At 42.3% G+C, this 24,902-nt stretch overlaps 1 protein-coding gene across 6 annotated transcripts in view; it reads right to left on the bottom strand.

Moving 5' to 3' along the window:
* si:ch211-207d6.2 (sickle tail protein homolog) overlaps positions 1–24,902 on the bottom strand; it is a 77,814-nt gene that overhangs the window by 33,849 nt on the left and 19,063 nt on the right. For 4 of the 6 annotated variants that reach the window (XM_082960866.1, XM_082960869.1, XM_082960864.1 and 1 more), the window contains exons 2-5: positions 22,699–22,985; positions 12,626–12,821; positions 12,181–12,379; positions 10,592–10,688 (exon numbers count right to left, since the gene is read on the bottom strand). In XM_082960866.1, coding sequence (XP_082816992.1) covers positions 10,592–10,688; positions 12,181–12,379; positions 12,626–12,821; positions 22,699–22,985 — 779 coding nt within the window. Of the gene's footprint in view, positions 1–161; positions 222–10,591; positions 10,689–12,180; positions 12,380–12,625; positions 12,822–21,992; positions 22,260–22,698; positions 22,986–24,902 lie in introns of those variants that run through there. The other 2 variants (XM_082960867.1, XM_082960868.1) reach the window with 2 other exon arrangements.

Raw genomic sequence — 24,902 nt, 5'->3', positions numbered from 1 at the left:
CTTAAAATAGACTCTTGACACGATTCCCGTGAAAAAGTCCATTAATCAAGCCTTGCATGTGTAAACATGCAAATCACTGAACTGGAGCTAATCTAAGCAAAATTACATTAGCCAGTAATAGTTGACTATAGTCTCAAGAATATACTTGTTATGATACTCACACTCTTCCTAGTCCTCGTGCTGCAGGTACATGCTCTACCTTCAGCAGTTGAGCAGATTTGAACAGTGATCAGAAAGTTATAGAACCGTTGCATGATGCAAGAGGGGTGTTGGCTAACTGTGAGTTCTGCTTTTTCACCTTTCATAAGGTGGCTTGTCATAACAGATAAAACTGCATTTTGAATATTCTAGAATAACCCTAGAGTCAAACAGGTGACCTTATTCACAACGACTGGGAATAAAGTGAAAACCGGTTGTATTGTTTTATGAAAATAAAAGAGCAGCTCGTTCATACACAACAAGTCATCTGATATGTTTGTTGTAGTATTTTAAACTCAAAATTCCCTTCATGATCTTTTGCGCATAACATTGATACCCAAATATTTCCACAACAAAGCAGACAGACATTTAACATAGGCCTGCTACAATGAAAATATTCTTATCTTATTTCCCCCCCCCCATTTCACCTTTTCTCAACCTGTGCAAAAACAACAGGAGTGCCTCAAACAGGAAATATTTTGAGAGTATGGCATTATCAATCTTATCTGGTCAGAAACACCCTAAAACACATGGGGCTATTCCATCTATGGAAAAACATACTGGGCTGACCACCAGTGGGTACAGTAATAAACTTAAACAAAGACACATTTTCATGCCGACTTGCATTCCAGACCAGGGTAAAAGTGTTATCATCTTTCATCCACAAGCCTAAATGTCTCTGTGCCTACACTCTTAGGAAAAAAAGGTTCCAAAAGAGTTATGCGGCTGTCCACACAGGAGAACCCTTTTTGGTTCCAAGTAGAACCCTTTTGGGTTCCATGTAAAACCCTCTGTGGAAAGGGTTCTACATGGGACTCAAAAGGGTTCTACCTGAAACCAAAAGTGTTTTACAAGGAGCCTAAAGGGGTTCTTCAAAGGGTTCTCCTATGGGGACAACCGAATAACCCTTTCAAGGTTCTAGAGAGCACATTAGTTTCTCTCTGTGAAGAGGAAGATCTGCACTACCACAGACATCACATGCATTTATGGGCAGCAGGTAGCCTAGCGGTTAGAGTGTTGGCCCAGTAACCAAAAGGTTGCTGGTTCGAATACCCGAGCAAGGCACTTAATCCATTGGCAACTTACTACTATGGCTGACCCTGTAAAACAATGCATTTCACTGCACCCATCAGTTGTATGTGACATCTTTTTTTTAATATATAGTCTGATCTTGTGAGGTGTGAGTTAAATCAATGCGTCTAAGGTGTGAGTTAAATCAAGTGGTAAATCATGTCCAGGATGGTCGGGCACTTCCTTCAGTGTTGCAACACAAGGTTGTACACAGTACGTGCATCCGTCAATCTAACAGAACACTCCTTTCCTGAGCAACAAGGCCCCTGATCCCTAGGCACTACTCCTCAGATCACAACACAACGTGCTGAGAACAACACCCACCAAAGGAATTTGAGCTCTTTCCCAGCAGGATTACATGCCTCCCAATTAGGGTTGCAAAATTCTTAGAACTTCAACAAAGTGCCTTGTTTTCACGAAATCCAGGTTGGAAGATTCCCGGAATCAGGAGGGAAAACCAGGGAATTTATTGAAAGTTCCTGGAATTTTGCAACCCTACTACCAATCCATGGGCCACTCAGGCGCCCACCTGACCAACTGAGCTAATTGATCAGTTCAGTGATTGCCTAAATTCAACACACCTGTCCTTCCAGGTCGGTTAAATAAAAAACACGAAGTGCCTGCAGGACCAGGTTTGCCTACCCCTGCACTATGATGTCAATATGGTGCAGACCAGTGGCGGTCGGAGCCATTTAAGATGAGGACATTTTTTACTTTTTATGAGAGTGGCCTTATTTCTATTGCAACATATTGGATGACAGTCATTCATATTCTATTCACTCTGTTCAATGTAACATCGATAGATTTAGGCTACTACATGATAGTCAAATACCGCCTTGCACACTCTTGCCTGCATCTAGTGGATCTAGGGTTGTAATCATTGGTCCAACAGTTGTAAATTAGTTTCTATTGGACAAATTCAGGTATGTTTATCTCTGTTTGCTTCTGTTTAACAAACATTTTTCAACAGAATCGGTGGAATGAATACATGCCTGATCACAAGTAAACACAGTTCACTTTCTTAGCAGCCACGTTGTATTCCTTCAGGCATCTACTCGCTCTCCTCCTTTCACCTTTTCCCTTCACTTGTGGACTTCAATGCACAACAGCTGTCTGTGACCAGGCGAAAAATCCTTTCCAACCATACCATAACCACTACACACAGCCTACATCGTTGTCAACATATTAGCTAAAGTTATGTCATAGTCAACATAGCAAATAGAACTAATGTGCTAGCAAACCTGCTGCAATCATGCAGTACAGTAAGTAGGTAAGCAGTTTAGCAGCTACACCGGCAGGCTCCGGTTGAAATAAATTAGTAAGACCAAAAGCTTGCCTAGACTTGGAAGAGTTCCAGTGTTGGATAGTCATAGCCAGCTAGCTAACATAGCATCCCTCTCTGTTTGAGCTGGGTGTTTGAGTAGGCCAAACTAGCTAGCTGCATTTGCTAGCTAAGTAAGTAAAAGTGAAAGTTAATAAAAATGACTAAATATAGCTCTCTCCCTCTTGCGTCTTCATTTTCGAAGAAATTAATTTAGTCAAAACTGTTCAACTACTGTCTTTCTCTCTCTTTGTTTCAAATACTCACCACATTTTATGCAGTGCTAGCTAGCTGTAGCTTATGCTTTCAGTACTAGATGCATTCTCTAAACCTTTGATTGGGTGGACAACATGTCAGTTCATGCTGCAAAAGCTCTGATTGGAGGACGTCCTCCAACCTGTCATAATTACTGTGTACGTTTTTGGAAGCAGGTGAAAACCAATGTACCCAGAGGAGGACGGAAGCTAGCTGTCCTCCGGCTACACCATGGGGCTACCCTAGAGTGCTTCATTGCAATGCAGTATGTTTTAATCAATTATTTGGTGACATGTCAATATATTTAGTATAGTTTAATCTAAAAAGGATAACTTTTTTTATGTTTCACTAAATAAAAAAAATAAGAAATTCACTGGAGGAGGATGATCCTCCCCTTCCCCTCTGAGGAGCCTCCACTTGTGCAGACATCCACTATCCAAACACAACAAGATACAATATCAAATAACTTTCAACAGTTTGTTGAGACACAGCTCTGCCCTATTAAGCAAAAGAGCAGTAGATGCACATTTGGTCAAAAATGTGTTATTATTTTATACATTAAATACATGCTTTATCATGTGTACAAAATATCCTGCCTCCATTGTGTTGTATTATGGAGAAAATGGGGGGTCATGTTGGCAGTAACTGCAGAAAGTTACTGTCTTTTTCCTTGGTGTCAATGTCACTCACATCAGTTACTGCCTTTTACCTTGGTTTCACTGATCTTTGGGCTGCAGTGTCTACGGTTTACATTGGCATTATTTATTGTTCTTTGATGATACAAGTATGAAATTAGATGCCACTGACAGCCACATACAAATAAATATATGAAAACAAGTTTGTGTTTAAAAGAAATGTGTCATGGAAGCGTATTCCAGGGGGTGTACCAAGCAAGAAGGCAGTAACTGCAGTCTAGGGTCACAGGTCATGTCAGAGGTCAGGGTCAATATGAATAAAAAATAAACTCATAGTAAAACAACCACATCTCCAATGATCTGCCGACAATTGATTTGGCTGGACAATAAAAATAAAACAACTTTGAAGTCATTTCTCTCAGTTTCACTCTATGAGCAGTTACTGCTCTTTTGCTTGGTAGTCTAGAGCCTTCAGAAAGTATTCACACCCCTTGACGTTTTCCACATGTTTTTGTGTTACAGCTTACATTTAAAATGGATTAAATTGAGATTGTGTGTCACTGGCCTACACACAATGACCATAATGTCAAAGTGGAATTACAAATGTATACAAAATGAAAATCTGAAATGTCTTGAGTCAATAAGTATTAAACCCATTTGTTATGGCAAGCCTAAATAAGTTCAGGAGTAAAAATGTGCTCAACAAGTCACATAATAAGTTGCATGGACTCGCTTTGTGTTTAAAAATGGTGTTTAACATGATTTTTGAATGACTACATCATCTCTGTACCCCACAAATACAGTAATATGTAAGGTCCCTCAGTCGAGCAGTGCATTTTTCAAACATAGGGCAAATCCAACATCACTGAGTACCCCTCTTCATATTTACAAGCATGGTGGTGGCTGCATCATGTTAAGGGTATGCTTGTGATCGGCAAGGACTATGGCCTTTTTTTAATAAAAAGAAACTGAATAAAGCTAAGCACAGGAAAAATCCTAGAGGAGAACCTGGTTCAGTCTGCTTTCCAACAGACACGGAGACAAATTCACCTTTCAGCAGGACAATAACCTAAAACACAAGGCCAAATATACACTGGAGTTACTTACCAAGACGACATTGACTGTTTTTGAGTGGCCTAGTTACAGTTTTGACTTAAGTCTGCTTGAAAATCTACGGCAAGATTTGAAAATGGCTGTCTGCAATGATCAACAAACTTGACAGAGATTTAATAATAATGTGCAAATATTGACAATCCAGCTGTACAAAGCTCTTAGAGACTTACCCAGAAAGACTCACAGCTGTAATTGCTGCCAAAGGTGATTCTAACATGTATTGACTCAGGGGTGTGAATACTTATGTAAATTGGATATTTCTGTATTCCATTATCTATTCATTTGCAAACATTTCTAAAAACATGTTTTCAATTTGTCATTATGGGGTATTGTATGTAGATGGAGGCTAAAAATATATATTTAATCCATTTTGTATTCAGGCTGTAACACAACAAAATGTAGAATAAGTCAAGGGGTATGAATACTTTCTGAAGGCACTGTAAGCGGCTACAGTATTACTTGCCTCTGGTTTTATTTCTATATGACATGAACTAACTCCGTGATGGTCAATAATATCCTAGTGTAACTATTTCGGAGACAGACTGTAACTGTAATAGACGTTCAAATTCTACAGTAAATACGTGTCATTTCTAATCCAGAATGGGAGCTTGCCTTGAAAGGATCAAAAATACAGTACAGTACATTAGTGGCATGTAGCATGCTTTCAATTCAGTCCAATAAAGTGATCCTATCCCATTGGGAACAGAAGTAATTTCAACGTCCAGTTTTTATTTACATTTTGTTGAGCTGTCAACTAATGTGAATTCAACGTGAAATCAAGGATTTAGGTTAAACGTTGGGTTAAAAAAAATACTAAATTCCTTTATGTTGATGGCTTTTTGCAAATCCAATCAGTTTTCCACATTGAATCAAAGTCATCACATTGAATTTTGTTATTGTTGAAATAACGTGGAAACCACAGTTTTTGCCTAGTGGGATGACATGGCTAATGTGATTATTGGAAAAAAGACAGTTACGAGATGAGTTGTTCATACTATCAGGGTCATAGTATACTGACTGACAGAAGAGTTCTTGAAAACTGACTTTTTTGGCCCGCGACCTTATTTTGATATAAAATAAAATTTGCGACCCCACCATGTAAAAGAAAAGTTAGCTAGTTGGCTGTTGATTACCTATGAAAGTCTATTATAAATCAGTCTGACAGTACTTCTGACTATATTTCAATCTGAAGGAAGTATGGTTTGAATGCATAAGAAAGGTATTGGAAAGTTCAGAAGATCATCAGGCAATAATTTTGTATGATATTCTTCAAGTTTCAAGTTTTAATGTTACATGCACAAGTACAGTGAAATGCCTTTCTTGCAAACTCAAAACGCAACAATGCAATAATCAATAACAATGTATTACTAGAAAACAACATAAATAAGAATAGGATTTGTGAAGTACACAATAAAGTAAGCAAGCAAGCACACTATATACATTAAATATTTACAAAGTCAGATCCAATACCATATTTACATGTGCAGGGATACTGGAGTGAGGGAGGGAGGTAGATATGTATAGGGGTAAGGGGACTAGGCAACAGGATACAAGATAAACAGAGTAGCAGCAGCTTGCATGTGAGTGGGTGTGCAGAGTCAGTGTGAATGTACGTGAATATAATGTGTCAGTGACCAAATGATGGAGTGAGTGTCTGTGTGTGTGTGTTGGAGTGACAGTGTGTGTGAGTGTGCAGGGCCCTGTGAGTGTGCATAGCGACAGTGCAAATATTGAAATAAATGTAAATAAAGATACAAGGTAAACTCCGTGTAGCTGTTTTGTTTGCTATTTATCAGTCGTATTGCTTGGGGATAGAAGCTGTTCAAGAGCCTGTTGGTGTCAGACTTGATGCACACGTACCTCTTGACGTGTGGCAGCAGAGAAAATAGTCTATGGCTTGGGTGGTTAGTGTCTGACGATTTTCCAGGCCTTCTTTTCACACCGCCTGATATAGAGGTCCTGGATGGCAGAGACCTCGGCCCCAGTGATCTACTGGGCTATCCACACCACCCTCTGTAGCGCCATGTGATCTAGAGCGGTGCGTTTGCCAAACCAAGCAGTGACGCAGCCAGTCAATATGCTCTCAGTGGTATAGCTGTAGAACCTTTTCAGGATTTGAGGGCCCATGCCAAACTTGTTCAACCTCCTGAGGGGGAAGAGGCACTGTTGCGCATTCTTCACAACTGTTCATGTGTGTTTGGAACATTTTACGTCTTCAGTGATTTGGAAACTGAGGAACTTGAAGCGGTCTACCTGCTCCACTGCCGCCCGGTCGATGTGGACTGGGGTGTGCTTTCCCCCGTTTCCTGTAGTCCACAATCAGCTCCTTGGTCTTGCTGACGTTGAGGGAGAGGTTGTTGCTCCGGCACCACACTGCCAGGTCACTGACCTCCTCCCTGTAGGCTGACTCATCATCGCCGGTGATCAGGCCTACCCCCGTCGTGTCGTCAGCGAACTTAATAATGGTGTTGGAGTGCGTGGCCATACAGTCATGGGTGAACAGGGAGTACAGGAGGGGACTAAGGACACACCTCTGTGGGGCCCCTGTGTTACGGATCAGTGTGGTGGAAGTGATGTTGCCTACCCTAACCACCTGGGGTCGGCCCATCAGGAAGTCCAGGATCCAGTTGCAGAGGGAGGTGTTCAGACCCAGAGTCCAAAGCTTGGTGATGAGCTTGGAGGGGACAATTGTGTTGAATGCTGAGCTGTAGTCAATGAACAGCATTCTCACACAGGTATTCCTTTTATCTATGTGGGTGAGGGCAGTGTGGAGAGCAATTGAGATTGCATTGTCTATGGATCTGTTGGGGTGGTGTGCAAATTGGAATGGGTCTAGGGTGGCTGGGATGGTGGAGTTAATGTGTGCCATAACCAGCCTCACAAAGCACTTCATGATTACAGAAGTGAGTGCTACAGGGCGGTAGTCATTGTGGCATGAGGCTCAATGTTGTTGTTGTCAAAGCGTGCATAAAATACATTGAGTTCGTCTAGTAGAGAGGCATCGTTGGGCAGATAACGGTTTGGTCTTTCCTTGTAATCCATAACGGACTGTAGCCCCATTCGGACTGTAGCCCCTGTAGCCCCAATCCTATATTGTCCTTTAGCTCATTTTATGACTCTGCGGAGGTCATAGCAGGCCTTCTTGTACTTATTCCTGTCTTTGGCTGTAGCATCAGGTTTGTCTACGATAGCTCTGTGTGCGGTAGCCCTGCTCTTTAGTTTTGTGCCAACCTTGGTGTTAATCCAGGGCTTTTGATTGGGGAAACAGCGAACCCTCACCATGGGTACAACGTCGCCAATGCATTTTCCAATGAAACAGGTGACAGAGGTGGATAGCTCATCAATGTTATGGGTGGAGTCTCGAAACATATTCCAATCAATGCTAGCAAAGCAGTCCTATAGCATAAACTCTGATTCTGGTGACCATTCCTCAAAAGAGAGAATCATGGGTACTGTTTCAGCTTCTGCTTGTAAACAGGAAGCAAGAGTACAGAGTCATGAGGCAAACCCCTCCCCCCCTCGATTTCCCTGACTCCACTGTCCTGTCCGCTCGGTGAATGGAGAAGCCATCGAGTTGGATAGCCATGGCGGTTATCCTGTCCGAGAACCATGTTTCTGAAAAGCAAAGAATATTGAGAGTCCCGTTGGTAGCAAATCCACGATTGGAGGTCATCCATCTTATTATCAAGTGACTGTACATTAGCTAGTAGAATGGAGGGAAGAGGTGACCGATCCACCCTCTCTTGCCTCTGTAACGCCGGTGTTTCCTCTTGGGTTGCCTGAAAACTGGGTTGGAATTACAGAGAGAGGAACCATCAAACAGGCAAAGCATCAATACAGGACTAAGATCGAATCGTACTACATCGGCTCCGACGCTCGTCGGATATGGCAGGGCTTGCATACCATTACAGACTACAAAGGGAAGCACAGCCGAGAGCTGCCCAGTGACACAAGCTTACCAGACGAGCTAAAAACTACCTCTATGCTCGTTTCAAGGCAAATAACACCGAAACATGCATGAGAGCACCAGCTGTTCCGGACGACTGTGTGATCACGCTCTCTGCAGCCGTTGTGAGTAAGACCTTTAAACAGGTCAACATTCACAAGGCCGCAGGGCCAGACGGATTACCAGGACATGTACTGCGAGCATGCGCTGACCAACTGCATTTTCAACCTCTCCCTGTCCGAGTCTGTAATACCAACATGTTTCAAGCAGACCACCATAGTCCCTGTGCACAAGAACACTAAGGTAACCGGCCTAAATTACTACCAACCCGTAGCACTCACGTCTGTAGCCATGAAGTGCTTTGAAAGGCTGGTCATGGCTCACATCAACACCATTATCCCAGAAACCCTAGACCCACTCCAATTTGCATAGCGCCCCAACAGATCCACAGATGATGCAATCTCTACTGCACTCCACACTGCTCTTTCCCACCTGGACAAAAGGAACACCTATGTGAGAATGCTTTTCATTGACTACAGCTCAGCGTTCAACACCATAGCGCCCTCAAACCTCATCACTAAGCTAAGGACCCCGGGACTAAACACCTCTCTCTGCAACTGGATCCTGGACTTCTTGACAGACTGCCCCCAGGTGGTAAGGGAAGGTAACAACACATCCACGACGCTGATCCTCAACACAGGGGCCCCTCAGGGGTGCGTGCTCAGTCCCCTCCTGTACTCCCTGTTCATTCATGACTGCATGGCCAGGCACAACTCCAACACCATCATTAAGTTTGCAGATGACACAACAGTGGTAGGCCTGATCACCGACAATGACGAGACAGCCTATAGGGAGGAGGTCAGAGACATGGCCGTGTGGTGCCAGGACAACAACCTCTCCCTCAATGTGTTCAAGACAAAGGAGATGGTTGTGGACTACAGGAAAAGGAGAACTGAGCACGCCCCCATTCTCATCGACAGGGTTGTAGTGGAGCAGGTTGAGAGCTTCAAGTTCCTTGGTGTCCACATCGCCAACAAACTCACATGGTCCAAGCACACCAAGACAGTCGTGAAGAGGGCACAACAAAACCTGTTTCCCCTCAGGAGACTGAAAAGATTTGGCATGGGTCCTCAGATCCTCAAAAGGTTCTATAGCTGCACAATCGAGAGCATCCTGACTGGTTGCATCACTGCCTGGTATGGAAACTGCTCGGCCTCCGACAGCAAGGCACTACAGAGAGTAGTGCGTACGGCCCGGTACATCACTGGGGCCAAGCTACCTGCCATCCTGGACCTCTAACCCAGCCGGTGTCAGAGAAAGGCCCTAAAGATTGTCAAAGACTCCAGCCACCCTAGTCAGACTGTTCTCTCTAATACCGCACAGCAAGCGGTACCGGAGAGCTAAGTCTAGGTCCAAAGAGGCTTCTAAACAGCTTCTACCCCCAAGCCATAAGACTCCTGAACATCTAATCAAATGGCTACCCAGACTATTTGCATTGCCCCCCCCCCCCCCCCTCTTTTATGCCGCTGCTACTCTCTTATTATCTATGCATAGTCACTTTAATAACTCTACCTACATATTACCTCGACTAACCCTGCACATTGACTCTGTTCCGGTACCACCTGTATATATTCTCACTATTGTTATTTTACTGCTGCTCTTTAATTACTTGTTCCTTTTATTTCTAATTCTTTTTCACATTTTTTTAACTGCATTGTTGGTTAGGGGCTTGTAAGCAACCATTTCACTGTAAGGTCTACACCTGTTGTATTCGGCGCATGTGACTAAAAATATTTGATAACTGCTTGGCAGGGTATACCCAAACATAGAGAAGAATAACCCTGCTTCTGATCCTACTTCTATTACAATCAAGAATACACAAGGCTGCTTTTATCCCTGTGTGTGTCTCAGAATGATGAGCTAAGGGCCCCTGGTTAGGGATTTAGGACCGGAAGCTTCCTTGATGTCAAAGGTAGCGCACTAGACAGATGGATTTAGGGGACTTAGGGGAGTTTGTGTGCTTGGCTGTGTTATCATTTGGGCTTCACTCACCCTGCCCTCAGCATTGTTAGGCCTTGCGTTGCTGCGATTGAAGGCATGTGCAGGGTCTTTGTGGTACACCTTCAGACAGCATCGAGATGTAATATTTCTGGAAAAAAGAAAAACGTCCAAATTTACACTGCTTGTGTGGACCCCTATTCCATTTTGTAAACGCACACCATTTTGTAAAACACAGGTTTTTATTTTTACATTTTTTTTAATTGAACCTTTATTTAACTAGGCAAGTCAGTTAAGAACAAATTATTATTTACAATGAGGGCCTATGAACAGTGGGTTAACTGCGTTGTTCAGGTGCAGAACGACAGATTTTTACCTTGTCAGCTCAGGGATTCGTTCTAGCAACCTTTCAGTTACTGGCCCAACGCTCTAACCACTAGGCTAGGTTGTTGACATCTAACAGCAAACTACACTCCGCTGTATAATTGCTAGCCCTCACCGCACTATATTCCTCAGTCTACTGTAGAGCAGTGGTTCTCAAACCTCTCCTCGGGGGACCCCCAAACATTTCACAATTTTGTTGTAGCCCTGAACTAGCTCACCTGATTTACCTAGTCAAGGGCTTGATGGTTAGTTAACAAGTTGAATCAGGTGTGCTAGCTCTGAAATATATCAAATACATGGAACCACTGCTGTAGAGGAGTGTCTGTGCAGATTAGGGTGTGGTGAAGACAGACACCCTGTCATCAGCAGACATGGGCCTCCTCTCTAGTTGCCTCAACAATACCCCATTTAATGCCTCCCTGCCTAAACTGAAAAAGCAGGACGTGGAGGAGTATTCATGTTACGCTTAGAATGCTGAAATGCCGAAGTAGAGACTAAATTACTTGCAAGGCTTCCCCTGTAATTTGAAGATCTATACCAAAAGATGGATGTTTTAACAGCAGTGTTATAGATACTTGTACTACTATACAGCACACAAAGCTTGACAATCCCTTTTTTACCCAACCACACAACATACCGTAGCATTAGGTAGTATCATACTGTACCAACCTCCTTTGTTAAGTAAAAGTGTGCCAATTTGTGTCTTTCAAGTGTTTAACTATACCCTATGAAAGTCACGCCTACTTCCTGTTGCAAGTCCTAAACAGTTTTTGAATGAGCTTCAAGCTTATATCATAAAATTCCTGAAAAAGTGGTCATTTAAGATATGTAAAATTCTATTCGTGGATTCATTTACTTCTACCTGATGCTTTTCATGAAGGTTTTCGATTATGAAAAAAATGAAAAAATAAATCGCAATCAAAAAACTTTATGAAAAGCGTCAGGTTGAGGTTATTTGTTTAACACTTTTTTGGTTACTACATGATTATGTGTTATTTCATAGTTTTGATGTCTTCACTATTATTCTACAATGTAGAAAATAGTAAAAAGAAAGAAAACCCCTTGAATGAGTAGGTGTGTCCAAACTTTTGACTGGTACTGTACGTTTTCATTAATTTGTATGATATAAGCTTGAAGCCCATTCAAAAACAGTATGGGCCTTGCAACATAACATGCTCATTGGAGGGGAAACGTCATCTGAAGAAATAGATCACAACAGAAGGTAGAGTCACTAATGTACAGTAGATAGATGAACACACCTGACATCAGTTAGCTCGTGGTACATGTTCCTGGTTTCATCTTTGATGTACACAGCTACACTGGGAGACTCCAGCATCTTTATGGTGAGCTGCTGGGGGAAAGCACTAACAAACAGAGCCCTGATTGTGTCTATGCTGGTAATCTCATTGGGCATCCGGATCTGCTTGGTTTCCTCTGCGTACTGCAGGTACAGCACACCTGAAGAGGGAGGGTGAGGAAACACTATGTAACATCAAACTGAGAGAGAGAGACAGAGAGAGAGACAGAGAGAGTGTGAGAGAAAGAGACAGAGATGGGGAGATAGAGAGAAACCGTGTGAGACCTCAAGGAGTGAGAGCGTAAAAGATTGGGAGAGAGAGATAACGTGTCAGAGTACAAGGACGTGTGTGACATAGAGCATGCGAAATAAAAAGCTTGGAGCCCTGAGAGCTCCATAGTACCTACCTAATGATCTGTCCCTGGTCTGGTTGGCAGAACGGACCACCGGCAGGCTGGCCCGTGCCTGGCAGCCACGGGTGAAGGCGGCTAGACCGTCTCCCTCTGACATGGTCTCCAGAGACTCCAGAGAGGCCAACGAGAGGTGCTCGAGCTGCTCCCCTATACCGGGCGGGAGGCTGGCAGAGTGCTGGGGGCTCCTGGCCTGTAGAAGCAGGAGAGATGGAAGATGGAGAAACAGTCACACACACAATCACAAAAGTTCTATAGTCAGGGATGTGGTGTATTCAACCTTAAGTTACATCTACTTCCACTAAATTACTGTCAAACATGCATGCTTGCACACAGAAATATGCTAAAGTAGGACCAGTCTGCTTAAGGGCACCTTGCTCACTTTTGAAAATAACAACTGTCAACACGTCTTTAAGTTAATTTGTAGTTAACTGTCATACTTGCAAAAAAAGCTGATTTAAATGGACTTGTTCTGTGTGTTTTGGCAAACACACATCATTTGATGTGAATGTGTCCCTGATGCATGCTGCCTCTGTAAGGGTTACTTCTGGGGACATCTGCAACCTGACACACAAACACGCACACTGAGTCACTCACTGCATTTCCATTTTAAGCTTGGCACTGACTGGGCTACGCTGACACACTCTGGTGAATAACTACCTCAGGGAGCTCTGGATCAGAGTGCACTCTCCTCTTCACTTTGACTCACATAATTATCATTACATTATTTGATGCACAGGAAATAAGTTGAATTCATGAAATGTACATAAATACAGTATAGCTAGTAGTAGTACACATGCTTTGTTTCAGTTTTAACTCTGCATCTCATTACAACAGACCTATTCCATTTCTATGTCAACATATGCTTTGTTTGAACATGTATTTCTAGACTCATAAATATATCCAATAACGATATCCAAATTCCCATAACAACAATGAACATGGAATAACAATATGCCAATTTTGGCTGATGTTTATTCTCTATCAACATAGTTTTGGTCTCTCCTTTCATTCCCATAATGGTAATGCCTTACCGATAATACTAAAACTTGAGAGCAAATTTGAGCTCAGAGCAAATCATTTGTTTAGTTATTCAAAAGGTACCCTTAAAGGCCTCCAATAACTTGAGCTGTGGCTACTGGCGAGAAAAACATACTGGTTACATCCAGTTAATTCTTTCCCAATAGATTTACTTCATCTTTCAGAAAATATCAGTATTTCCTACCTAAAAGAACACAAGATTTGGAGTTGACAACGAGCATGATCATTATGGGTGTTAACTGTCATGCACTTCAGGTTGACCCTATGAGTTTCAGATAGTGTTAATAATGCATTAGAAGATTTGACTAGCTAGAGAAGCTACCTGTGCTGGAGTTGAAGGCACCTACAAGTCAAAGACTTTACAGACTCCTACACTGGGATTTTAACTTGGCTATGGAACAAAAATAACTGTCCCATTGTTTAGTAAGTGGGAGTAAAACCACGTATTACACACAATAATTAGACAGGTACAGTGACACTACAGGTTCACACTGTGATAGTGCATATAACTGTGATACCGGTTTGAAGCTGGCACAATAATGCAACAAGTGAAATGTAGTACATTGTAGCTACTAAATGCAGCTACTAAATGTTTAAGCCAGCGTCACTAAAGCGGGACTCAGCGATCTGGTTAGCTAAATCTTGTAAAGGTCCCCTCTAGAAGGACCTCTCCATCTGGGACACTGTAAAGTCCATGGAGAATAAGAGCACCTCCTCCCAGCTGCCCACTACACTGAGGCTAGGAAACACTGTCACCACCGATAAATCCACGATAATTGAGAATTTCAATAAGCATTTTTCTACGGCTGGCCATGCTTTGCACCTGGCCCGCCTACCCCGGTCGACAGCCCTGTGCTCCCCACAGCAGCTCGCCCAATCCTCCCCCACTTCTCCTTCACCCAAATCCAGATATCTGATGTTCTGAAAGAGCTGCAAAATCTGGACCCTCTCTTTCTAAAATTATCCGCCGAAATTGTATTACTAGCCTGTTCAAACTCTCGTTTGAACAGGCACCTGCCCGCCCATCCAGCATCACTACTCTGGACGGTTCTGACTTAGAATATGTGGACATCTACAAATACCTAGGTGTCTGGTTAGACTATAAACTCTCCTTCCAGACTCACATTAAGCATCTCCAATCCAAATTTAAATCTAGAATCGGCTTCCTATTTCGCAACAAAGCATCCTTCACTCATGCTGCCAAACATACCCTCGTAAAACTGACTATCCTACCGATCCTTGACTTCGGCGATGTCATTTACAAAATAGCCTCCAACACTCTACTCAGCAAATTGGATGCAGTCTATCACAGTGCCATCCGTTTTGTCACCAAAGCCCCATATACTACCCACCACTGCGACCTGTATGCTCTCGTTGGCTGGCCCTCACTTCATATTCATTGCCAAACCCACTGGCTCCAGGTCATCTATAAGTCTTTGCTAGGTAAAGCCCCGCCTTATCTTAGCTCACTGGTCACCATAGCAGCACCCACCCGTAGCACGCGCTCCAGCAGGTATATCTCACCGATCACCCCCAAAGCCAATTGCTTCTTTGGCCGCCTTTCCATCCAGTTCTCTGCTGCCAATGACTGGAACGAATTGCAAAAATCACTGAAGCTGGAGACTCATATCTCCCTCACTAACTTTAAGCACCAGCTGTCAGAGCAGCTCACAGATCACTGCACCTGTACATAGCCCATCTGTAAATAGCCCATCCAACTACCTCATCCCCATACTGTTATTTGTTTTTGCTCCTTTGCACCCCAGTATCTCTACTTGCACCCCAGTATCCCAGTATACTTGCACCCCAGTATCTAAAAAAAAATGTGATCATATTACTCCAATGCTAGCCTCCCTACACTGGCTTCCTGTTAAGGCAAGGGCTGATTTCAAGGTTTTACTGCTAACCTACAAAGCATTACATGGGCTTGCTCCTACCTATCTTTCCGATTTGGTCCTGCCGTACATACCTACACGTACGCTACGGTCACAAGACGCAGGCCTCCTAATTGTCCCTAGAATTTGTAAGCAAACGGCTGGAGGTATGGCTTTCTCCTATAGAGCTCAATTTTTATGGAATGGTCTGCCTACCAATGTGAGAGACGCAGACTCAGTCTCAACCTTTAAGTCTTTACTGAAGACTTATCTCTTCAGTAGGTCCTATGATTAAGTATTGTCTGGCCCAGGAGTGTGAAGGTGAACGGAAAGGCTGGAGCAACGAACCGCCCTTGCTGTCTCTGCCTTGCCGGTTCCCCTCTTTCCACTGGGATTCTCTGCCTCTAACCCTATTACAGGGGCTGAGTCACTGGCTTACTGGTGTTCTTCCATGCCGTCCATGGGAGGGGTGCGTCACTTGAGTGGGTTGAGTCACTGACGTGGTCTTCCTGTCTGGGTTGGCGCCCCCCCTTGGGTTGTGCCATGGCGGAGATCGTTGTGGGCTATACTCGGCCTTGTCTTAGGACGGTAAGTTGGTGGTTGGAGACATCCCTCTAGTGGTGTGGGGGCTGTGCTTTGGCAAAGTGGGTGGGGTTATATCCTGCCTGTTTGGCCCTGTCCGGGGGTATCATCGGATGGGGCCACAGTGTCTTCTGATCCCTCCTGTCTCAGCCTCCAGTATTTATGCTGCAGTAGTTTATGTGTCGGGGGGCTAGGGTCAGTCTGTTACATCTGGAGTATTTCTCTTGTCTTATCCGGTGTCCTGTGTGAATTTAAATATGCTCTCTCTAATTCTCTCTTTCTCTCAGAGGACCTGAGCCCTAGGACCATGCCTCAGGACTACCTGGTATGATGACTCCTTGCTGACCCCAGTCCACCTGGCCGTGCTGCTGCTCCAGTTTCAACTGTTCTGCCTGCGGCTATGGAACCCTGACCTGTTCACCGGACGTGCTTGTTGCACCCTCGACAACTACTATGATTATTATTATTTGACCATGCTGGTCATTTATGAACATTTTAACATCTTGACCATGTTCTGTTATAATATCCACCCTGCACAGCCAGAAGAGGACTGGCCACCCCTCATAGCCTGGTTCCTCTTTAGGTTTCTTCCTAGGTTTTTGGCCTTTCTAGGGAGTTTTTCCTAGGGAGTTTTTCCTAGGGAGTTTTTCCTAGGGAGTTTTTCCTAGCCACCGTGCTTCTTTCACATGCATTGCTTGCTGTTTGGGGTTTTAGGCTGGGTTTCTGTACAGCACTTTGAGATATCAGCTGATGTACGAAGGGCTATATAAATACATTTGATTTGATACTTGCATATTCATCTTCTGCACATCTATCACTCTAGTGTTTAATTGCTAAATTGTAATTATTTCGCCACCATGGCCTATTTATTGCCTTACCTCCCTTATCTTACCTCATTTGCACACACTGTATATATACTTTTTTTCTATTGTGTTATTGACTGTATGTTTGTTTATTCCATGTGTAACTCTGTTGTTTGTCGCACTGCTTTGCTTTATCTTGGCCAGGTCGCAGTTGTTCTCAACTAGCCTACCTGGTTAAATAAAGGTCAAAAAAATACAAGCTACAAGCCTCTCAGACCAAGATGGACCGAGCCTGTCAAGAGTTCAGTAGAACAAAAACACTTCCAGGTGTGCCCCCAAAACCACTGAATCCATCTATCCAATATGGACCCCATGTGTAGAGCTACAATTGCATACCTCTCCACCATAAGGTAGCACTCAGTCACTGTTCAAGGTGTTACTTGTAGTGAAGTGAGGGAAGAGCACAGCACAGTGAGCCAGCTAGGGATGAAAGCAGGGCCAAGCATCAAATGGTCCACTTTGATCTCTAATCACTGACAGATGCATGGGCAGAGACCAGAGAGACCAGAGAGACCAGACCATGGTTCATCTGCTTTGGTAGAATGCCAGGTCTTTGAAAGCATTGGCAAATGTTTCATCCTCAACCCCTCCCTTGTGTTGCAGACCATTAGAATGATCACACGGTAACAGGTGGATGGATGAGCATTTTACTAACACAGCAACATGGACTTCACCACATAAGAAGAGTAGACTATGGTTACACTGCTACTAAAGTCCTTGAAATCATTCCATTACCAAACAGTGAAGCATTTTACAACAATTGTACACATTTTATAGCAACTGTATACATATGTACAGTTGAAGTCAGAAGTTTACATACACCTTAGCCAAATACATTTAAACTCAGGTCAAACGTGTCGGGTTCCTGACATTTAATCCTATTAAAAATTCCCTGTCTTAGGTCAGTTAGGATCACCACTTTATTTTAATAATGTGAAATGTCAGAATAATAGCAGAGAGAATGATTTATTTCAGCTTTTATTTCTTTCATCACATTCCCAGTGGGTCAGAAGTTGACATACACTCAATTAGTATTTGGTAGCATTGCCTTTAAATTGTTTACCTTAGGTCAAACATTTTGGGTAGTCTTCCAAAAGCTTCCCACAATAAGTTCGGTTCATTTTGGCTCATTCCTCCTGACAAAGCTGGTGTAACTGAGTCAGGTTTTAGGCCTCCTTGCTCGCAAATGCTTTTGAGTTCTGCCCACAAATTTTCTATGGGATCGAGGTCAGGGCTTTGTGATGGCCACTCCAATACCTTGACTTTGTTGTCCTTAAGCCATTATGCCACAACTTTGGAAGTATGCTTGGGGTCATTGTCTATTTGGAAGACCCATTTACGACCAAGCTTTAACTTCCTGACTGATATCTTGAGATGTTGCTTCAATATATCCACATCATTTTCCATCCTCATGATGCCATCTATTTTGTGAAGTGCACCAGCCCTCCTGCAGCAAAGCACCCCCACAAGATGATGCTGCCACCCCCATGCTTCACGGTTGGGACAGTGTTCTTCGGCTTGCAAGCCTCCCCCTTTTTCCTCCAAACATAACGATGGTCATCATGGCCAAACAGTTCTATTTTTGTTTCATCTGACCAGAGGACATTTCTCCAAAAAGTACGATCTTTGTCCCCATGTGCAGTTGCAAACCGTAGTCTGGATTTTTTATGGCGGTTTTGGAGCAGTGGCTTCTTCCTTGCTGAGCAGCCTTTCAGGTTATGTCAATATAGAACTCGTTTTACTGTGGATATAGATACTTTTGTACCCGTTTCCTCCAGCATCTTCACAAGGTCCTTTGCTGTTGTTCTGGGATTGATTTGCATTTTTCGCACCAAAGTACGTTCATCTCTAGGAGACAGAACGCGTCTCCTTCCTGAGCGGTATGACGGCTGCGTGGTCCCATGGAGTTTATACTTGCGTACTATTGTTTGTACAGATGAACGTGGTACCTTCAGGTGTTTGGAAATTGCTCCCAAGGATGAACTAGACTTGTGGAGGTCTACAATTTTTTCTGAGGTCTTGGATGATTTCTTTTGATTTTCCCAAGCAAAGAGACACTGAGTTTGAAGGTAGGCCTTGAAATACATCCACAGTAGAGGTCGACCGATTAATCGGAATGGCCGATTAATTAGGGCCGATTTTAAGTTTTCATAACAATTGGTAATCGGCATTTTTGGACAACGATTGTGGCCGATTACATTGCACTCCACAAGGAGACTGCGTGGCAGACTGACTACCTGTTACGCGAGTGCAGCAAGAAGCCAAGGTAAGTTGCTTGCTAGCATTAAACTTATCTTATAAAAAACAATCAATCTTAACATAATCACTAGTTAACTACACATGGTTGATGATATTACTAGTTTACCTAGCTTGTCCTGCGTTGCATATAATCGATGCGGTGCCTGTTATTTTCTCATCGAATCACAGCCTACTTTGCCAAACGGGTGATGATTTAACAAGTGCACTCGCGAAAAAAAGCACTGTCGTTGCACCAATGTGTAGCTAACCATACACATCAATGCCTTTCTTTAAAATCAATACATAAGAATATATTTTTAAACCTGCATATTTAGTTAATATTGCCTGCTAACATGAATTTCTTTTAACTAGGGAAATTATGTCACTTCTCTTGCGTTCCGTGCAAGCAGAGTCAGGGTATATGCAGCAGTTTGGGCCGCCTGGCTCGTTGCGAACTGTGTGAAGACCATTTCTTCCTAACAAAGACCGTAATTAATTTGCCAGAATTTTACATAATTATGACATAACATTGAAGGTTGTGCAACGTAACAGCAATATTTAGACTAGGGATGCCACCCGTTAGATAAAATACGGAACGGTTCCATATTTCACTGAAAGAATAAACGTTTTGTTTTCGAAATGATAGTTTCCGGATTTGACCATATTAATGACCTAAGGCTCGTATTTCTGTGTGTTATTATGTTATAATTAAGTCTATGATTTGATATTTGATAGAGCAGTCTGACTGAGTGGTGGTAGGCAGCAGCAGGCTCGTAAGCATTCATTCAAACAGCACTTTCGTGCATTTGCCAGCAGCTCTTCGCTGTGCTTCAAGCATTGAGCCGTTTATGACTTCAAGCCTATCAACTCCCGAGATTAGGCTGGTGTAACCGATGAGAAATGGCTAGCTAGTTAGTGGGGTGCGCGCTAATAGCGTTTCAATCGGTGACGTCACTCGCTCGGAGACCTTGAAGTAGTTGTTCCCCTTGCTCTGCAAGGGCCGCGGCTTTTGTGGAGCGGTGGGTAACGATGCTTCGAGGGTGGCTGTTGTCGATGTGTCCCTGGTTCGAGCCCAGGTAGAGTCAAGGAGAGGGACGGAAGCTATACTGTTACACTGGCAATACTATAGTGCCTATAAGAACATACAATAGTCAAAGGTATATGAAATACAAATGGTATAGAGAGAAATAGTCCTATAATTCCTATAATAACTACAACCTAAAACTTCTTACCTCGGAATATTGAAGACTCATGTTAAAAGGAACCACCAGCTTTCATATGTTCTCATGTTCTGAGCAAGGATCTTAAATGTTAGCTTTTTTACATGGCACATATTGCACTTTTACTTTCTTCTCCAACACTTTGTTTTTGCATTATTTAAACCAAATTGAACATGTTTCATTATTTATTTGAGGCTCAATTGATTTTATTGATGTATTATATTAAGTTAAAGTAAGTGTTCATTCAGTATTGTTGTAATTGTCATTATTACAAATTAAATCGGACGATTAATCTGTATCGGCTTTTTGTGGTCCTCCAATTATCTGCGTTGAAAAATCATAATCGGTCGACCTCTAATGTACAGGTACACCTCCAATTGACTCAAATGATGTCAATTAGCCTATCAGAAGCTTCTAAAGTCATATCATTTTCTGGAATTTTCCAAGCTGTTTAAAGGCACAGTCAACTTAGTGTATGTAAACTTCTGACCCACTGGAATTGTGATACAGTGAATTATAAGTGAAATAATCTGTCTGTAAACAATTGTTGGAAAAATTACTTGTGTCATGCACAAAGTAGATGTCCTAACCGACTTGCCAAAACTATAGTTTGTTAACAAGAAATTTGTGGAGTGGTTGAAAAACATGTTAATGACTCCAACCTAAGTGTATGTAAACTTCTGACCTCAACTGTATATATAAACCTATTAATCTATAAATATCAATAGGAAAAATGTTTAAGATAGAACAGTATTTTTTCAAGACATAACTGTAGACCTAGGCTATTCCCCTCATTTAAAGGGATAGTTAACCCAAATTACAAATGTATACATTGATTCCCCTACCCTGTAAGCAGTCTATGGACAAGGTATGACAACAATACATGCGTTGGTTTCGTTTCCCTGGAACTGTTCCCAAATGCTAATGTTTTAGCTTTGTGGGCTTTGTGGCACAAATAGCCAAGTCACGGTAGGTTACATTTTTTGCTCATCATTTTCAAATCATCTATAAACAATCCATTTTTGATACTTTCGGTTTATTTGGACATGAGGATGTAGAAAATGTCTAATATCGTACCATGACTTGAATGTGAGTTGTGCCACAAAAGCTAAAACGTTGGAATTTTGAAACAGTGACTGGGAAATAAAACCAAAGCATAGACTGCTATCATACATACCTTGTCCATAGACTGCTCACAGGGTAATTTGGTTAAACTATCACTAAGAAAAATACAAAATGAACGCAAATAGACATTGATGTGCATGGAGTGTAGGCGCCAGACTAAATTGAAATGAGAGAAGAAAAAAAACATACGTAGAAATAAATGTATATACTGGTAACATAGGTTACACTGACTGGAAAGTGTGCAGGGGAGATTATTGCGTGTATCTGCTATTCTCATATCGAACAAGTTTATCTGCAAACCACCAACAAGTTATCACTACTGTGCAAGCATCTGCGCTATAGGCTACCTACTGTAACTGCACAACTGGAGGTAATCTAGGTAAAGTAGTCTAATGTAGGCCTACTTTCAACGATAGTTTACCTGAACGTAGCCTAAATATCAAATCCTCAATCCGAGGGTGAGCGCGCGTAGAATGAGTCCTACTCAATTCGGAGTAAACGGGTTTCTTTCGCAATGACTGCAACAAGACGGCGTTCGCTTGTAAAATGAGCTTTCCTCGAGGTGACAGGTGTGGGCATGGAAACGATCTCCACCTAGCCCAAATGCGGGTCTGGATTTACCTGTCTAACTTGTAGAACAGTCACAGTTTATTTTACCACATGGCCACTTCTAGCATCAACGCGCGCACGGCACCTCCCCCCTGGCGAGGCGGCACAGCTATTTCAGGTAGGCTGGCCATAACAGTAAGCTAATACTGAAATTGTTAAATTCTTTATTCTGTTTTACTGACAATTCTTATTGTCTCTATCTTATCTCTATTTCCATAATTTACATTAGGCCACACTCCAGGCCAGGCACACCCGACACCACACCATAGTATTGAATAAACGTATTGCAAGTATTGATGAAACACCATGTATTGAATTAAATTAAAAAAATCTGTTCTACATTCATTAAAGTCTTCAATTCAAGGCATAGTGAGACAAATGTGTCATATGTGCTTTGAAATCCTTATACAGTGGTTGATATACTCACACCAATACAATAACAACACAAGCCTACAGTGTATATCATGCCATTATGCAGGGGAATCAGAACCAACCCTTAAAAAAGGGTTCCCACTTACATGGTCTCTGATGCGGTCCTGATGGCCCATGATGACAGCAGCATGGTGAGGATACCTATGCTTCAGGTGCTCCAGGAACACCTCTTTCTTCCTCTCTACGTCAGCGTGCTGCATGGTCAGGGGGTTTCTGGCACTGCGGGGCCCTTGCCCTCCGATGGTGTACCTCCTGGGGACTGTGCTGGGGGAACGTGGCTCAGAGTGGTGGTTCTTGTTCTCTACAGTCTGCTGCCTGTGGAAACGCTCGACATCCTCAGGTGATGAGTCTCTCTGGTTGTTGTTTCCTAACTCTATTAGTAAAACAGATATAAAAAGAGGTAATAATACAACAGATATGAAAGAGAATCATATATTACGTTATAATAATACAACAGATATAAAAGATAATTATATATTACGTTATTGGGATTCAAACACGCCAAAGACATTATGTTGTTATGAAGTCAAACACAACCACAACTCTTACATGAGGGTGTTAACTGTTTATCAGTTGAAGGCATTCAGTTGTACAACTGACTAGGTATCCCCCTTTCCTTTCCTTTCCTTTCCTTTCCTTTCCTTTCCTTTCCTTTCCTTTCCTTTCCTTTCCTTTCCTTTCCTTTCCTTTCCTTTCCTTTCCTTGTTTATCAAGACACGCAAACATCCAAAGACAAGACCATGCATGATGTGTACAACAGTATTTCATGTGATGAGTAATCATAGCTGTCTGTTTCATGAACCTTCAGAAAGTTGTTTTGCCTTTAAGAGTTCCATGGATGACAATCTGTGCTACACTCATATTCCTAGCACACAATGACTACATCAAGCTTGTACAAAATTGTTGGATAATACTTTTTTGGAATTCTTTTTTTTTTAAACATTTATTTAACTAGGCAAGTCAGTTAAGAACAAATTATCATTTTACAATGACGACCTACCCCGGCCAAACCCTCCTCTAACCCGGATGACGTTGGGCCAATTGTGCACCGTCCTATGGGACTCCTGATCACCGCCGGTTGTTATACAGCCCGGGATCGAACCAGGGGCTGTAGTGACACCTCGAGCTCTGAAATGCAGTGCCTTAGACCGCTGCGCCACTCGGGAGCAAATGGATGCATTTGCAGTTTGTTTTGGTTGTGTTTCAGATTATTTTGTACCCAATAGAAATGAATGGTAAATCATTTGTCACCATTATTGTAAATAAGAATATAACATGTTTCTAAACACTTCTACAATAATGTGGAAGCTACCATGTTTACGGATAATCCTTTATGAATCGTGAATAATGATGAGTGAGAAAGTTATAGAGGGTCAAAGATCATACCCCCAAGACAAACTATCCTCTCACCATCACCAATAACAGGGGAGGTTAGCATGTCTTGGGGGTATGATCTCTCACTCATTATTCACGATTCATTCAGGATTATCCGTAATCCTTGTCAATCATTTTGACTCCTACCCTTTTGAGAAAAATAATATTACTTGTTAAACAACATTTCTTTCTCTGAGCAATTGTATTAGTATAAAATACATTTTAAAAAGCTCAGTATTTGAATTATTTATTTTATACAGTAATTATTGCTAATGTTTATTAAGGGTGTCAATCATTTTAGGACCCCTCTGTATGTTACCTAAATTAACACCTACAACATGAACCCAGAGGGTGAACAACACACAACTCAAAAGATTTAAACAAACTGAAACAGGCATGTGCCTTACTTTTACTATGCTATAGATCCAACATAGAAATGTGGATCAAAAAAGCAAGAATCCGACCTTGTATGGCTTAAGAATGATAAGGCCACCATGGAGTTTGCTTTTGAAAAGGGTGGTATCACCTCAGCATCTTGAATATGAAGGCTTAGAACCTCAAAGCAGGCAGACCAAATGAGAGAGCAGTTCTAATCCTCTGTATTCATTATATCTATCACACAGTGCTGATTTAGTCTGGAGTCAGACTGTCTGTAGTCTTGTTGGGGGAGATGTAGGCTTACTTTATCTCTTGGACTTTCATCACACGATTGTGTGGTGGTATACGTGCCTACTGTATGAATACACAGTACAGAGCTTCATATTAGAACAAATGCGTAGATTTTCAAACACGTGGACAAAATGATTCTGATATTTTAAATGCTTTACTCAGAGCATGCACAAGCTGTGTTTACTTCATCTTGACTAATGACTGATGTCCACATTGTTGCGTAGCATTTTGCACAACTTCAGGCAAA

This window comes from Salmo salar, chromosome 14 (genome assembly GCF_965601325.2).
Source record: "Salmo salar chromosome 14, fSalSal1, whole genome shotgun sequence".
Classification (NCBI taxonomy): domain Eukaryota; kingdom Metazoa; phylum Chordata; class Actinopteri; order Salmoniformes; family Salmonidae; genus Salmo; species Salmo salar.
This window is presented reverse-complemented; position numbering and strand designations above follow the sequence as displayed.